This window comes from Mustela nigripes, chromosome 4 (genome assembly GCF_022355385.1).
Source record: "Mustela nigripes isolate SB6536 chromosome 4, MUSNIG.SB6536, whole genome shotgun sequence".
Lineage (NCBI taxonomy): Eukaryota > Metazoa > Chordata > Mammalia > Carnivora > Mustelidae > Mustela > Mustela nigripes.
In genome coordinates this window covers 139,461,502-139,478,586 of record NC_081560.1, presented here as the reverse complement: position 1 = coordinate 139,478,586, position 17,085 = coordinate 139,461,502, and the positions used below count along the sequence as shown (strand labels likewise).

Below are 17,085 nucleotides of genomic sequence, written 5' to 3'. Positions count from 1 at the left end.
GATCTCAACTCAGGTCTTGATCTCTGGGTCATGGGTTCAGGCCCCATATTGGGCTCCCCACTGGGCATGAAGCCTACTTAAAAAAAAGAGGGGACTTATTTATCTTAATAAGGGTGCCTGGGTGGCTTAGTGGGTTAAGCCACTGCCTTCGGCTCGGGTCATGATCCCAGGGTCCTGGGATCGAGTCCCACAACGGGCTCTCTGCTGACTGGAGAGCCTGATTTCCTCTCTCTCTCTCTCTCTCTCTGCCTGCCTCTCTGCCTACTTGTGATCTCTCTCTGTCAAATAAATAAAATCTTTAAAAAAAAATAATATCTTAATAAGATCTACCCATATCACATCATCCATCCATCCATCCATCCATCCATCCATCTATCCATCCATCCAAAACTAGTTATTGGTTGCCCTCTATATGCCAGTATCCTTCTAAGTGCTGGGAATAATATAGCAGGGAATTAAAGGACAAAAATTTTCTGTCCTCACACTTAAATTCTAGAGAATGTTGTCAGATAATAAGTAAGTAAAATATATGGTATTACAGATGTTATAATACATGCCACAGAGAAAAATAAAACAGGTGAGGGTGGAAGGTTTGAGGAAGAGGGGGTGGCGCTTGCAATTTTAAATAGAGTGATCAGGGGACGCCTGGATGGCTCAGTTGGTTAAGCATCTCCCTTTGGCTCAGGTCACAATCCCAGAGTCCTGGGATCAAGTCCTCATTGGGCTCCTTGCTCAGTGGGGAGCGTGCTTCTCCCTGTGCCTGCCACTTCCCCTACTTTTGCTCTCTCTCTTTTCGACAAAATCTTTGAAAGAAAGAAAGAAAGAAAAGAAAAAAGAAAAAGAGGTAAATCAGTCAGGAAATACTATATAGTGAGGGTAGTATTTGGATGAAAAACTGATATGTGAGTGACTGAGCTGCTTATAGTTCAAGTAAAATGAGGACCAAGAATTGACTATTCTAGGTTGATGAGGCCTCCTATTCTTAGATCATATAAGTAGGTTTATAAAATGGTCTTGTTTCTGGTCTCATTAGTAAGTCTGAAAAATAACCAAGGGTTTCTTTTTATATGAAGAAATTACTATCAAGAATGTTAGTAAGTTATACTCTTCGGTGTGTCAATATGTAACACATCATTGAATTTATTGTTTTTCTGGGTGTTTTAGTGAGGATCTAGGCCATGTGATGGCCCATATTGTAGTTTTTATGGGGAATGTCTAAAACATATTCTGGACCATATTCTAGTTTTTGTGGGGAATGTCTAATACTACTTGAGAAGGACTCATCAAGCCAGGTGCCACTTGTTGCCACTCTGTTTCCATTCTCTGGATATCACATTTATTATTGTTTCAGATCAGGTAAAGATGGAGGATATAGATACATTTAATTACACCAAAATTAAAAAACTGGTCCACATAAAAGACACTAGAAGACTGCAAGAAGATATTTGCCACAAGTCATATTCACAAAAGATCCAGAAAAACTAAATGTAGTTAGAAAGACTCAAATTAACCAGTCTGAGTGTATTAATTAATTGCTGACAAGGATATGGGGAAATTTATGTATATTTATTTACCTGTAGAAGTAAAAGTTGACATAGCTTCTCTGTAACGGCAACAAATTAGCGGCTGCCAAAATATCTGTCAATAAAGAAATAGATAAATAGATGTCACATAGACATCTGATCAAATACAGTCCAGCAGGGAAAAAGAATGAATTGTGTGTGTGCGCACGTGCGCTCGTGTGTGTGTGTGTATAAATTATGGACAGTTCTCAAAAATAACGCTGAATTTAAAAAAGTAAAAGTGTGATATTTTGTATATAAATAAAAATATATGTAAAAGTATTTAAGGGTATATATATATGTACATGTGTGTACACACACACATACACAAACACAAATACACAGGTATATAGAAGTATTAAAAAACAGAAGACTGTGCAACAAACTCATGATAGTGAGTGGCTGGTAGAGAGTGGGTGATCTTTTTTTTTTTTTTTTAAAGATTTATTTATTTATTTATTTATTTGAGAGAGAGACAGTGAGAGAGAACATGAGCGAGGAGAAGGTCAGAGGGAGAAGCAGACTCCCCATGGAGCTGGGAGCCCGATGTGGGACTCGATCCCGGGACTCCAGGATCATGACCTGAGCCGAAGGCAGTCGTCCAACCAACTGAGCCACCCAGGCACCCCAGAGAGTGGGTGATCTTAAATGGGACTTCATCTGTAGATTTGAACATGTTGAACATGTTGAACGTGTTTTCGTGTTTATTTCTAGGTATTAGACAAGTCAGTCTTTGTTTTATTATTGTCCCTTTGAGTAATTCTAAATTAGGAGAAGGGGGCCAAGTTTCATAGGATGAGTCCTCAGAGTATTATTTACCAAACCATTTATATATAATGTCCTTATTTACTATGGATCTTCTACCTCTGTATCAGAGGAAATGAGGTAACCCTATATTACATTAACTCATGACAGTGGTCTCTCCTAATGTGTTCTTGATGGTATCACAGTCAGATGGGAGAGCAAGGATCCCTGCTAGCATAGATCATGCCCTTTATTCTGACTCTTGATTTTTTACTTTGTTGCTAACTTCAAGCATGTCAACTCATGGAAAGTACATTGGTTCCATTGTGAAAAGCACGGAGATGCTAGCTTGACAGACTGGGATATGTAGAAGCTTAATAATAACAACACTATGCTTTTTTCCTTTGTCTAACCTCTTCCCTACAGGGAATCTTTAACCAGTTTCAGTGTAGTAGTGAAAAAGTGCTTCCATCTGACACTCTCCGCAGTGCTCTGGCAAAGACTTTCCAGGATGAACAGCGTTTCCAGCTGGGAATTATGGATGATGCTGCGGAGTGCTTTGTAAGTGTTGGCCTCTGGACCTCTTTGATATGAGGTGAGACTGTTGATGGTCTCCATCAAGGACTGGGTACTTTACTGTAGTATTTACTCTGCCCTTGTATCTACAATTAGAACTAGGAATTTCTGGAGTTTTTCAGAGCTCTTGGGTGTCTCTCTTAATGAAGTAGGAATCGCATAATGGGTTTGTTCTTTTTCCTTTGGGTTTAGAGTAGTTTTGTGCTTGCCATTTTATAAAACAGTGGCTCTTGCCTTCAGAGGAGAAGGGCTTATTAAAATACACATTGCTGTGTCCCACTCCCTTGAGTTTCTGATTCAGTAGGTCTGGATTAGGGTCCAAGAATATCTAGCTCTAACAAGTTTCCAGGTGATGCTAATACTAATGCTGTTGGTCTGGGGACCACTGTACTTTGTGAACTCCTGCATTACTAATAATAATTAAACAGAGAATAGCTGAGTCCCTAACACAAGTGTAATATGCTGTTTAGGTAGCTACGTTGCTCCCAGTGACTTTAGTAGAAGACTCTTCGGAACTCTGGGTTTTAATTCTATCCATCAGCCTTCAAAAGACTGTGTATCCATTTAAAAAAATCTATATTAAAAAATACAGAGTGATCTATATTCCATTACAGGGTAAAATGTCACCAGAATCAGAGTTACTCCTGAGAAACTGGATCATTTACTGCTGGTGGGAATGTAAAATGGTATAGCCACCATGGAAAACAGTTTGGCAGTTTCTTAAAAAACTAAACTTGCGGGGCACCTGGGTGGCTCAGTGGGTTAAGCCTCTGCCTTCGGCTCAGGTCATGATCCCAGGGTCCTGGGATTGAGCTCTCCGTCGGGCTCTCTGCTCTGCAGGGAGCCTGCTTCCTCCTCTCTCTCTGCCTGCCTCTCTGCCTACTTGTGATCTCTGTCAGATAAATAAAGAAAAAATCTTAAAAAAAAAAAACTAAACTAAACTTACAAATTATCATATGGTTCAGCAGTTGCATTACTGGACTTGTATCCCAGAGAAATGAAAACTTAAGTTTATACAAAAACCTGTACATGAATGTTCATAGAATCTTTATTTGTAATAGTCCCAAATTGGAAACAACCCAATGCTCTTAATGGTGTATAGTGAAACAAACTTTGATACTTCCATACTAGGGAATACTATGCAGTAATAAAAAGGAATGACTGACTTACACATCAACTTGAATGGATTTAAAGGGGATTATGCTGAGGGGAAAAAACACAGTATCAAAAGGTTAAATACCTACCATATGTTTCCATTTATGTAATATTCCGAAATAACAAGCTTATAGAGATAAGCGAATAGATAAGTGGTTACTAGGTGTCAGGGTTGGAATTGGGTGGGTAAGGCTGTAAAGGAATAATGTGAGGGAACCTTGTGATGAAACAGTTTTATATCTTGATTGCATGGTTGTTATATGACTCTTTACATGTGAGAAAATTGCATAGAGTTATAGACACAAATAAGTGTAGGTAAAACTGGTGAAATCTAAATAAACTCTGTAGACTGTATTGATGTCCATTTCTTGGTTTGGTTATTGTAGTATAGTTATGCAAGATGTTACCACTGGAGGAAAGTTGGTGAAGGGTATATGGATCCCCCACACACAATTTTTTTGAAACTTCCTATGAATTTATAGTTACTTAAAATTAAAAATTTTTTTTAAAGTAGAGGTATTCTTTTTTCTTTTTAAAGATTTTATTTATTTATTTATTTGTCAGAGAGAGAGAGAGAGAGGAGTGAGAGTGAGCACAAGCAGACAGAGTGGTAGGCAGAGGCAGAGGAAGAAGCAGGCTCCCGGCTGAGCAAGGACCCCGATGCAGGACTCGATCCCAGGACGCTGGGATCATGACCTAAGCTGAAGGCAGCCGCTTAACCAGCTGAGCCACCCAGGCATCCCTAAAGTAGAGGTATTCTTACCTTCCAAGAGGATTACTATTTCTCTGAGTAAACTGCCTACCAATTTGTGCATTTTTTCTTTTAAGTATCACTGATACACTGCTTTTGTTTTTTCCCTATTAGGAAAACCTCCTGATGAGAATTCACTTCCAGATTGCTGATGAAACCAAAGAGGATATATGTACTGCCCAACACTGCATCTCCCACCAGAAATTTGCAATGACATTGTTTGAACAGGTGAACCTTATCTCTATCTACATCACTTCTTCTTCAAGAACACTTTATGCTGGGATGTGGGGTATTAGATGGGTGCCAAAACAATTAATGACTGTGGCTGCTTGGTTTTGCTTTTTTACCTGGGCCCAGTGTGTGTGTACTAGCTGTGGTGCCACTTCTGATCCACTGCCTTTCATCCAGATGGTACATTACATCTCCACCACTTCCCTTTGGTGAGTCTTAAAGGGTTCTCTGTTTGTACCCTTAGGTACTTCGTAAGTGATTGAGTTTTCACTGATGGCATCCATATAGCTTTTATTTTTATTGCTAAGACTATGCTATATTGTAGGAACTCAGAACAACTTTAAAGTAATCTTTGTTCTTTTCCGTCCTCTCCCAACTTTTCTTAGGTTCAGTTCTGGTCAACAAGGTGGGAGGTGAAATGGGGATTCTATGAGCTTTGGATTTTGGGACAGGCGCTTATTGTGTTTGGGACAGTGAAGCTGGTCAGGATAAGGGCTTTGGTATAGTGGGCATAGTGGGCAAAGGAAGAAAATCAAACATGTGAGTTAGGAGTTTGTATGAATAATCTATTTGATTTAGTTATAACTCTGAGTAACTTCTACCATCATCTTCTACCCTTCCATTCCCTATCTTGAAGCAATCAGGCTATTTGTATGCTGGAAAGACGAGAAAAACCCTCACCAAGCATGTTTGGTGAACTGCTGCAAAATGCTAGCACCATGGGGGATCTGCGGAACTGTCCGGTGAGTTAAGTCAGGGGTAGAGTTTAGAGTTGGAAGAGGAGCCCTAAGATTAATGGAATTGAGACAGAGCCAGTGGGAAACATCTCAAACTAGTCTTATATATGTATTTCAGAGCAACTGTGGAGAAAGGATTCGGATTCGCCGTGTGTTGATGAATGCTCCACAGATTATCACAATTGGACTGGTATGGGACTCAGACCACTCAGACTTGGCAGAGGATGTCATTCACAGCCTGGGTACCTGCCTTAAGCTTGGTGATGTGAGTATTAGTTACCTTTGTCTCTGACTTGGAGTTCTTGTATCTTAGTATTGCTTAAGTGCAGTGAACACTAAACACAAAGGTATATCCTAGATGACAAATATTATAGAGTTTTGGACAAGTATACTTATTATATGTGTACACATACATGTGCATGCATGTACCTGCTCACATACCTCCTTTGGGTAGGTGGGAAAGGCTTTTTAGGAAAAATGGGATTACGTTGGCCTTGAAAGACAGGATGTATAAAGCTTAGCTACTGATAAAAATCAAGCAGTTTATAGAGTTATTATGTGCCCTACTCATTATTTATACCCATGTAGAGTAGGAAGGTGTATTTAGCCACAGGTGGAAATAAGGTCAAAAAAGTGAGCAGGCCTGACTAGAGCTGCTATGAGAGGTGAAGGGGTTAAAATTGGTGACCTGAGTTTTATAATACAAAATTTACAGTGAGGAACCGATGTCTGTTGAGAGGATAAGGAAGTAGCTTGGAAGAAAATTGAGTGGTTTAGTGGTTTTCTGTGCATCTATTCAGAGAAATAGGGAAAAAGACTTCAAGCCTGTTGTCCTTAACTTTGTCAGCTCCATGCCCTAGTAGGTACAGCCAGGGTTTTCCTTCAGTTCAAGAGAAGAGCCAGAAATTCTGTAGTTTCCTTTCTACTGGTTTCTTTCTCTTACAGTCCTGTGAGTGAGGAGATCTCTTGTCATTCTTGAATGTCACTAAGCTGCAACTGAGAATAAATGAACTATCTGGGACCTTATTTTAGGTCTCCTTCCCAAGGAATCTCTGACATGAGTAGGTTATGCACAATTAAATCTTCTTTTTCTAAATTTCTGTAGTCTACATCTTCTGTATTCTAGTTTTGTTTTATTTTTATGATTTTCTCACTCATATAAGTTTCTCAAGGCAAATATCCTTTTCTTCAAATTTTTTTGTGTATGTCTTAGAACCTATGGCACTGCTAGACATCTACAAATTGAAGTACTGATAACCAGCATGGTGGTATTGCTCCTTTTAAGGGCATTGTTACCCTTTAGTTAGGGTCTCTGCAGGAAATTTATATTTGTGGCACCAGCTGATAAATAACTTTTGAAACTTGAGTGTTTTTGTTTTGTTTTGTATTTTTCAACTTTGATTCCTCTTATGATAAGCATCAGCAATAACATATTAATTGAAAGTATGAAGAAACATCACCACCTTACCAGTTTACTGCCACTATCTTTCTTGTGTTTTGTCTTTTTAGGTTCATTTCTGATGATTAGTATAGACTAGGGAGAATTTTAGACTGAAGAGTGGAGAAACAAGTCAGTACCTCAATAAGAAATGATGGAGTCTGCGGAGAGGTGATTTAAGAGGGTTGAGTATGTGACTGTTTTTTCCATTTTCTTTTTTCCCCCACAGCTGTTTTTCAGAGTGACAGATGACCGGGCCAAGCAGTCTGAACTGTACTTAGTAGGAATGATCTGTTACTATGGCAAACATTATTCTACATTCTTTTTCCAAACAAAGATCCGCAAATGGATGTATTTTGATGATGCTCATGTCAAGGAGGTAGGAATATTTAAGCCCTTCTTAAAGTGTTTGGTGGCTGCAACCAAAATAACTAGGATAATTACTTGTCTTCTTGTCTTGAGTGTTTATTTTCATTGTTTGATGTCTGTTTACCTATCTGTTGAATTTATGAGAGGGTCAGTCTTGTCTTCTCCAAATAGATGGCAAGTTTCTCAAAGATAGGATGGATATATTTTCTGTTATTTTCTCTGACTTCTCACCATGCAGTCAGTACAGTTCTGCGTTTATAGTTGACAACGGGGGTTTTTTTTTTTAATGTATTAATTGGTTGATTTGAGTGAGAACAGTTTAATGCCTCAAATTAGGCTAGAAGGTTAGCATGAAATTCAGAATTTCAGAGTTCAAATTATCAGTGGGTAATCCTTTGTCCCAGAGCTGCTATCAATTATTCTCTGATTGTTACCTCTCTGAAGTACCTTAACATGTTTTGGGAATAGTGTAGGAAAGAAAAAATGGGGCTATGAGAATATTTAAAGCTGGAAACTTGTTACTGTTTAAGTCACAGAGTCCATGACTGAAGTATTTAAGGTGATCTGTATAAGTTAGGAAGCTTCATGAGGTAAGATTAGCAGGAGGAGATTCCTGAGTATAATTTACAGCAATCCATGGACATTAAGCAGTGTCTTCTATAAATAGTAAAGTCTGTCACATTTCTTGATTGTCTCTGTTTTGCTGTTGTAGTTTTGGGGAATTTATATGAATTCTTTGAGCTTTAGCATTTTTATTTGAAAAATAATACTTATAAGATTTTAAACGAGATTTATATGTAAAAAGGATTTTTTTAGTTAAAATAATAATTTAGTTATAAATGTATGAAATTAGCACTATGCTAGTTGTTCAACTCTTAAGAACACACCATCTCAGAATGTGACTGGTTCAAATTTAAGAGAGGGCGAGTTTAGGGATTTGATTGGATTGTTTCCATGCCTCTCCTGTCACTGTTTTGCACTGCTTTGGCAGTGCTGAATCCAGCTCAAAGCTAAGGCCGAGGTTCAGCTGTCTATTCTAAGCAGTTTGACATTTTATGTCCTGCCATGTGTGAACTCTGAAATGGAATGTCATTTATTCTAAGGCAGCCTGTGAGAGTTTCTGCCTGCTGTTTAGCTTCATAAAAGTGATTTTAATATTTAGATGAAAATTATATAATTTATAGAAATGATAGAATTGCAAATTTCAAGCAAGGGCTTTAATCTGTGAAAAGAAATTGATCACCAAAGCAGCTGAAGTCCCCTCACATAGCATGTTAACCTTTGAGAGCTTTCATTTATATCTGATCTTGATGTTTCACAGGAATAAAAGTAATTTTATTAATCATTTCTACCTCTTACAGGGTTTTACGCTTTCTAAAAGGATTTAACAACAACAACAAAAGATTTAACAAAAAATTTATAAAATTTAGGTCTAAGGTCTCTTTTGTGGTTTCTTTACCCAATTTTTGTCTTTTTGTCATTCTTATTTTCTTTAGAAAAACAGAATGGGAAGATATGTTTTGGATTGTGGATACAAAATATAACTGTCATATTCTTCTGATTGTTTCTGGTTCAGATTGGGCCCAAATGGAAGGATGTGGTGACCAAATGCATCAAGGGGCATTATCAGCCTTTGCTACTGCTTTATGCAGACCCACAGGGTACCCCAGTGTCTACCCAGGACCTGCCTCCCCAGGTTGAGTTCCAGTCATACAGCAGAACGTGCTATGATAGTGAAGATTCAGGTGAGCAGTCTAGCTCTTTACTTCTTCCTCCTTCCTTCCAGTGTGATCGCTGGACAGTTATGACTCATACTTAAATCATGAGCCCAACACAATAGCCTAGCCTGTAGATAGAGGATCCGTTAGAGATGGAAAGAAGTGCCAGCTCGTGCTGAAGCCCAAGGTGTGCCAGGCTTTGTTTCCTTCCGCCTTCAAGAATGTTGTTGCCTAGGGGCACCTGGGTGGCTCAGTGGGTTAAAGCCTCTGCCTTCGGCTCAGGCCATGATCCCAGGGTCCTGGGATCGAGCCCCGCATCAGGCTCTCTGCTCCGCAGAGAGCCTGCTTCCTCCCCTCTCTCTCTGCCTGCCTCTCTGCCTGCTTGTGATCTCTGTCTGTCAAATAAATAAATAAAATCTTTAAAAAAAAAAAATAATAATAATGTTGTTGCCTAAGTCACCTGGCCCTGATTCAAAAGTGAGAAGGCAATTAGGTTGATTTAGCCTGAAGTAATTAGTTTGTGAGGAAGACTCAGTGTTTAACCTTCTAATAATATAAGATGACTGATTCTTGCTGTCAATTTAACAGTGACTTCAGCAAATTGTTAAGACCGAGAAAAATTTTATGTGTTACTACAAGACTAGTCATTTTGTTTGGGATAAGAGATTTTTGTTTTAAAATGCCAAGCGTAGTAGCAGTATCCTTCAGCCTATGAATCAGATTTTCACTTCTAATTCAACTGTTTGCAACTTAAATCACGTTTTCCTGTAGAAACAATTTGCAGCTTGATGGCTGAAGTCTCAGGATAGCTCAAAGAGGCTTATAATGTATTAGAAATATAACCCTAATAGTTTCGGCTTGTTTTCTAAAAAGGAGGAAAAAGAAATATCCTTTTCATTTTCTAGATCTAGGACTGCTCTGGAGTATAGTTTTGAAAGAGAAGATGCTTGTTCTTGAAATTTTTTCCCCTACCTTTTGTGCTTCCCTCCCACTTGGCATCTGGCGTTCTTCCCAACCATGTACCTACTCAGACCTTTTTCTCCCTTCAGTCAAACACGCATTTCCCCTTTTGTGTTTTTCTGAGCAAGTTGTTCAGAGAAAAGTAATCTGATTGAACTGATTTACTCCAAAGGATATATAACAGCCCTAGGACGCTGGCACCTGGGTGGCTCAGTCCTTAAGCGTCTGCCTTCAGCTTGTGCCTACATCAGTCTCCTTGCTCAGCGGGATGCCTGCTTCTCCTTCTCCCACTCCCCCTGCTTGTGTTCCCTCTCTTGCTATCTCTCTGTCAGATAAATAAAATCTTTATAAGTACGTAAGTAAATAAATAAATAACGGCCCCATAATTTATCAGATATATTAAAAATGCTTACAATGTTAATTAAATTTTTTTTTTTAAAGTGACATTTCTGGCAGTGTAGGAGAAAAATGATGGGCTGGGAGGCAACTGGTTATGTATGCCAGGTTGGCCTGGGACTCTCCATCTAAATAGATCTTACTTTTCACAACTTTTTCCTTTCTTCCACTTTCCCCCATAGGTTTTCTAAAAGCCCCACAGTTTTTCACAGTGGCAGGCAAAGTGAGGGCTTCAGCAAGGTAGGGGCAGGAGTGGGAGGAATTGTTTGTGTGTCTGGGTTATCTGGAAGTTGGGTGTTGGGAAGAACAGCTCTGGTATATCCTTCTCACTCTTCCATTTAGGAAATTCTTGCCTTATGGACCCTTTTTGCCATCCAACTCTTTGCCTTCGCTATCACTGTCCTCTCTTTCCTTACTTTTGTGTATGTGTCTCCTCCTTCCCTCAGGGAGGGAGCCCTCCATCTCAAGTGACACTCGAACAGATTCCTCAACGGAGAGCTATCCCTACAAACATTCCCACCATGAGTCTGTGGTCAGTCACTTCTCTTCTGATTCTCAGGGGACAGTCATCTATAATGTGGAGAATGATTCCACGTCTCAGAGCAGTCGGGACACAGGTAGGGAGTTATACAGTGGACGCTGCTTGCCTGATTCAGTTCCTACATAGAGATTCTCCCAGGGAAAAGAAACTGGGGCAAGTTAGAAATGTTAGTCATGGAAAGGGAGAAAGGCACAGAATTTGGGTAATTGACTGGGATGAAAAGAAGCAACACAACTCTGAATGAAACAATGATAACTCCATTACACATATGCCTATTAACACCAGCATGTCAGTAAGAATGATTGTAATGTGATTGATTATTGATGTGATTGCTTATTTCAAAATCTGCTTTTTGTTCTTCCTATATTCTCGATCCCTGTCCTTCTCATAGTTTTCCAGTAACATTTGTTGCCTTGCTCCTCATCATGTTTTCATGTCAGGCATTATCCCAAGTGGAGGGCTTTAAGAGAAGGGGCATGTTTATGGGCATGGGACACTTGCTCATCACCTTGCTGGACTTCCTGAAGGACAGAAAAGCAAAAGAAGGAAAGCTAGCCTGTTTGTTACTGTGCTCTCCATGCAGAGAACATTCTTGAACTGTTCTGTTAATCTGTAGAAGAATGTGCCTATTGTCAGTGGAAGAAATCAGTACAGAGCATGAAAGGAAAAGAAGTGCATGACTCACTGCTGAGATGAAAAGTTTATCACCTAATGCATCGAACAGTGCCCATATTCTTAGAGACTTGGGAATTAGTGAGCTCATGGCTTCAGATTGGTGGTTCCTACTCTGTGCTTGACTTTTTTTTTGAGGTTTTTATTTAAATTCCAGCTGTTAACATACAGTATAATATTAGTTTCAGGTATACAATATAGTGATTCAACACTCGTCATACAGCACCTGGTGCCCATCACAATGAGTGGCACTTCTTAATCCCCATCACCTATTTCACCTTTTCTATAAATATTTGTAGTATGTATCTCTAAAACAAATCATTTTTTAAAATGTCATTATCACACTTAAAAATATTAATAGTTCCTAAAAACTAAATAACCAATGAGTGTTCAAAAACATAAGTATCTTGTAATTTGTAAAAAAATTTTTATCATTTTTTAATGGTTTATGTGCTTTATTCTGAATCCAAGTGAGACCTACACTTGATAAGTCTTTTGCATTTCTTTTAAGCTATAGGTTTCTCTATTTTTCCTGTAGCTGATTGTTGAATAACTAGGTATAGTTTGTCCTATAGATTGCCTACATTCTGAAGTTTGCAGATTATATTCCTAAGGTAAACTCTAGCATGTTTCTCTGTTCTCTGTATTTCTTGTAAATTGGCAGTTGGATCTGGAGGTTTGGTTAGATTCATGTTGAATTTCTTTTGATGACTATTGCATTAGGTGATTACTTTGATTTTTTTTTTTTTAGACTGTATTTCTGAAACTGTGAATCAGGGAGAAGCCAAATAACACGATAAACAAGGCATATTTTCCAGGAGAGTCAGGTTTATATTAAAGGTTTGTGAATGGCCAGGGGTAGGGGAGTGTACTCCCATTGGTATAACATTTGCAGATTTAGTTGCTCCAAGTTATTTCCTTCTTTCTGAAATCTTTCCTTTGGGCCTGGAGGTAACAAAGGATCAGATAAAGCAATAGAAGATTACGTTGGTTAATTTCTTGAAAATAGGTAGCATATCACTACCCCTGCTGGTACGTGAATTTGTACAAAAATTTTCATATATTAACTTATGAAAACAAATTAGCGCTTGGTGCATTTGAAAACCTAGAGGCTTTTCTCTAAATCTGTTTTCTAATTTAATTCAGTTGCTTAATTCACCTTTGGCTTCTAGCAGTTTAGATTGATTATATCCTTTATAATCTGACCTTTGCTGTTATCATATCATACATTTACATTCTGTGGCCATGAAGCAGGGCAAGTCATGTAAAAGAGCCCATATCTCCTGGGCTTCCCAGTGATCAGTACTGAGGAATTATGAAGTGTAATCTCTGGGTAAAACCAGGTTTGGTAAAGCACTCTTTGGAGATGGGAATAAGAATTATTCAAAGTTCAAATGCCCTTCTAAATGATTCACATTTAAGGAAGATTTAGAACTGAATCTTAAAGCCACCCACAATCAGAGCGCTCTTGTGGGCAAAGGCTGGGGAACCTGGGCAATACCAGATGTAATAAAAAATTAGGCTTTACTCAGTATGTGTTGGTAAATGAAAGGGAGGCTCTATCTTTTATTTATTTTAGTGAAAATATGTTGATACATGACATTTTTATACAATCTTTACAACTGTCACCTTTTAAAAATTACCAAGTAATGTGTCCTTTCTGGGTCACTGGGAAAGATTATGAGCAGAATCAAGACTGGTAATTGGTCAGGAGACATTGTCAATTTGCAGGATTCCATTTAAATACTTGAGCTTCTCTGCATTTATCTGTATTCCTGCTACACTTAAATCAGATAGCCTTGGCCTCTACAGCTTCTGATTCATGGGTATACTAAATTTGTAGCACTGTTATGAATCCCAGAGGGAGACTAGGTTCTCAAGAGGATGGAGGTCAGTCTCAGAAACCAGCTTACCCCCATTTCCTTGTTCTTTCAGGACACCTGACTGATAGTGAATGTAATCAGAAACTCACATCCAAGAAAGGATCACTGATAGAACGCAAGAGGAGCTCCGGCCGGGTTAGGAGGAAAGGCGATGAGCCACAGGCCTCAGGGTACCACAGTGAAGGCAAGCCATTCTGCACTGTTTGTCTTTCTTCATTCACTCTGGCAAACTTGTGTCGTACTCCAGACTGGCTTTTCTTTTCTGCTTTCACACTTTGGGGTCTGGGTATCTGTGATCATTTTAAACATTTATGTTTATTTAATTCTTTGTGTTTTTAGGAGAAACACTGAAAGAGAAACAGGCCCCTAGGAATGCCTCTAAACCATCCAGCAGCACCAATAGACTAAGGGATTTTAAAGAGACAGTCAGCAATATGATTCACAACAGACCATCCCTGGCTTCTCAGACCAACCTAGGATCCCCGTGTGTGGGGAAGGGAGGAGACCCGACTGACAAAAAGCCTCCTAGGAACCTGTCTTTACATTGTCGTGACTGGGAAGTAGAGAGTACCAGCAGTGAGTCAAAATCCAGTTCTTCTAGCAAGTATCGTCCAACATGGAGACCCAAACGAGAGTCTCTGAATATTGACAGTATCTTTAGTAAGGACAAAAGGAAGCACTGTGGCTATACCCAGCTTAGCCCCTTTTCTGAGGATTCAGGTGAGGAGATAATTAGGGAAGAATTGGGCTTTTGAATAAAGTTGACTTATGTATTTAAAAAACCTGGATTTTCTGGTATACTTAGCAAGGTACATTTTTATGCTGATGCTTTTGGAGATAGGAGTTCAGTGAAGGAGTAGCTGGAGGGAGGGGTTGGTTATGTCTTAATTTGAAGCCGATGCTAAAAATACCTCCTTTTCCATACTTGTCCTTTGATCCGGATAGCTAAAGAATTTACGCCAGATGAACTAAGCAAGCCACCTGCTTACGACGTTAAAACTGGTGGACCAAGCCCCCAGTATAAGCCCTGGGGCCCCGCACGGCCAGGCTCTCACCTTTTAGAACAGCACCCTCGCCTAATACAGCGAATGGAGTCTGGCTATGAGAGCAGTGAGAGGAACAGCAACAGCCCTGTCAGCCTGGATGCAGCCCTGCCTGAGAGCACCAGTGTCTGCAGGTATTGTTTGGCCTTTGAATAGCGGCATTGTCCCTTGCAGCAATGTGAGCCACCAGGAGGCTTTTCAACACACAGGGGTGGAGAAATAGAATTTATTAACAGTCAACTTTCTTTCTTTCTTTTTTTAAAAATTGAAATAAAGTTGATATACCATGTATTAGTTTTAGGTGTACAACATAGTGATTGGACAATTCTGTATATTACACTGTGCTCACGGCAGTACATATGGTGACCATCTGTCACCATAGAATGTTATTACAATATTATTGACTATATTCTCTATGCTGTACTTTTTATCCCCCATGTAATTGTACCTCTTAATCTCCTTCTGTTATTTCACCCTTCCCCCAACATTCTTCCCTCCGGCAACCACCAGTTTGTTTTTGTATTTGTGATTCTGTTTCTGTTTTTTATTTGTTTGTTCATTTGTTTTGTCTTTTAGGTTCCACATCTAAGTGAAATCATTTAGTATTTGTCTTTCTCTGACTTACTTCACTTATTTCACCAGTACCCTGGGATCATGACCCGAGCCGAAAGTAGAGGCTTTAACCCACTGAGCCACCCAGACGACCCTCCATTCATCTTTTAATGGACATTTAGGTTGCTTCCATATGTTGGCTGTTGAAAACAATGCTACCCTAAACATGGTCGAGGGTGCTCTGTCAGCTTTCTATGACAACAGCACCCTCTGCTGGAAGAAGGAGCAAAGGCATTTGAGAAAGGAGAGAACTTGATTATGTGTAAAATAATTACTTAGTAAATAACTTGTAATGGAAGAATTAGTGAATCAAAATATAGTTCTATGATCAGAGAGAAAATACAGTTGGTATTTATTCTTCCATTTAGGATGGTTTCTTTCTTTCTTTTTTTTTTTTTTTTTAAAGATTTTATTTATTTGACAGAGATCACAAGTCGTAAGAGAGGCAGGCAGAGAGAGAAGAGGAAGTAGGTTCCCTGCTGAGCAGAGAGCCCGATGTGGGGCTTGATCCCAGGACCCTGAGACCATGACCTGAGCCGAAGGCAGAGGCTCAACCCACTGAGCCACTCAGGCTCCCCTGGTTTCTTCTTTTTAAGAGTCACAGGGATTCTGTGTTTTGTAAGTCAGTGATACTCATAATTCCAAAAGGTAATAATAATGATTTAATAGTATTCATTGTACCTTATTCCTGGGGCACAGTTTGCTTTATAAATTTCAGGTTTTCATATGCTGTTTCTACTGAGTTGCCACAGAGGCAAATTTCTTAACAGAGTTGCTGTTTGCAAAGAGTGACTATATCTTCTACAAGGGTGTTAGTTACATCCTCATATTTTCCCACTGCTTATCACTCAGCATGGGATCCAGAATTGTCCAATAACCTGTTAAGTTTACACATGAGGGGGTGCTTGGGTGGCTCAGTGGATTAAGCCGCTGCCCTCGGCTCAGGTCATGATCTCAGGGTCCTGGGATTGAGCCCCGCATTGGGCTCTCTGCTCGGCGGGGAACCTGCTTCCCCCTCTCTCTCTGCCTGACTCTCTGCCTACTTGTGATCTCTCTCTCTCTGTCAAATAAATAAATAAAACCTTAAAAAAAAATTTACACATGAGAAGATGGCTGCAGAGGTATAAGAAAGAGGAAAGCAATTCATATGAGAGCTTATGTTTATTAATATATTAAATAAATTTTGTGCCAGGTAGTGCTAGATGCACAAAATATGAATGAGGTGAGATAAGATGGGGGAACTACTTTCAGAAATAGTTTAGCAGGTACTTTAAGTATATATTAGCTTGATTTTTTTTTTAAGATGTTATTTATTTATTTATTTGACAGAGAGAAATCACAAGTGGATGGAGAGGCAGGCAGAGAGAGAGAGAGAGGGAAGCAGGCTCCCCGCTGAACAGAGAGCCCGATGCGGGACTCGATCCCAGAACCCTGAGATCATGACCTGAGCCGAAAGCAGCAGCTTAACCCACTGAGCCACCCAGGCACCCCTACTGTTGTTTTTTTTTTTTTTTTAAAGATTTTATTTATTTATCAGAGAGAGAGAAGGGAAGAGAGCGAGCACAGGCAGACAGAATGGCAGGCAGAGGCAGAGGGAGAAGCAGGCTCCCCGCTGAGCAAGGAGCCCGATGTAGGACTCCATCCCAGGACGCTGGGATCATGACCTGAGCCGAAGGCAGCTGCTTAACCAACTGAGC

General features: G+C 39.5%; 1 protein-coding gene across 19 annotated transcripts in view; it reads left to right on the top strand.

Annotated features, from left to right (window-relative positions):
* The window catches only part of USP54 (ubiquitin specific peptidase 54), a 122,630-nt gene that overhangs the window by 80,118 nt on the left and 25,427 nt on the right, over nucleotides 1-17,085 (top strand). For 15 of the 19 annotated variants that reach the window (XM_059397770.1, XM_059397773.1, XM_059397772.1 and 12 more), the window contains exons 4-14: nucleotides 2,733-2,867; nucleotides 4,903-5,016; nucleotides 5,146-5,228; nucleotides 5,657-5,762; nucleotides 5,875-6,021; nucleotides 7,424-7,573; nucleotides 9,140-9,308; nucleotides 11,084-11,254; nucleotides 13,786-13,917; nucleotides 14,073-14,453; nucleotides 14,679-14,910. In XM_059397770.1, the coding sequence (XP_059253753.1) occupies nucleotides 2,733-2,867; nucleotides 4,903-5,016; nucleotides 5,146-5,228; nucleotides 5,657-5,762; nucleotides 5,875-6,021; nucleotides 7,424-7,573; nucleotides 9,140-9,308; nucleotides 11,084-11,254; nucleotides 13,786-13,917; nucleotides 14,073-14,453; nucleotides 14,679-14,910 (1,820 nt within the window). The remainder of the gene's footprint in view (nucleotides 1-2,732; nucleotides 2,868-4,902; nucleotides 5,017-5,145; nucleotides 5,229-5,656; nucleotides 5,763-5,874; nucleotides 6,022-7,423; nucleotides 7,574-9,139; nucleotides 9,309-11,083; nucleotides 11,255-13,785; nucleotides 13,918-14,072; nucleotides 14,454-14,678; nucleotides 14,911-17,085) is intronic. The other 4 variants (XM_059397784.1, XM_059397783.1, XM_059397781.1 and 1 more) reach the window with 1 other exon arrangement.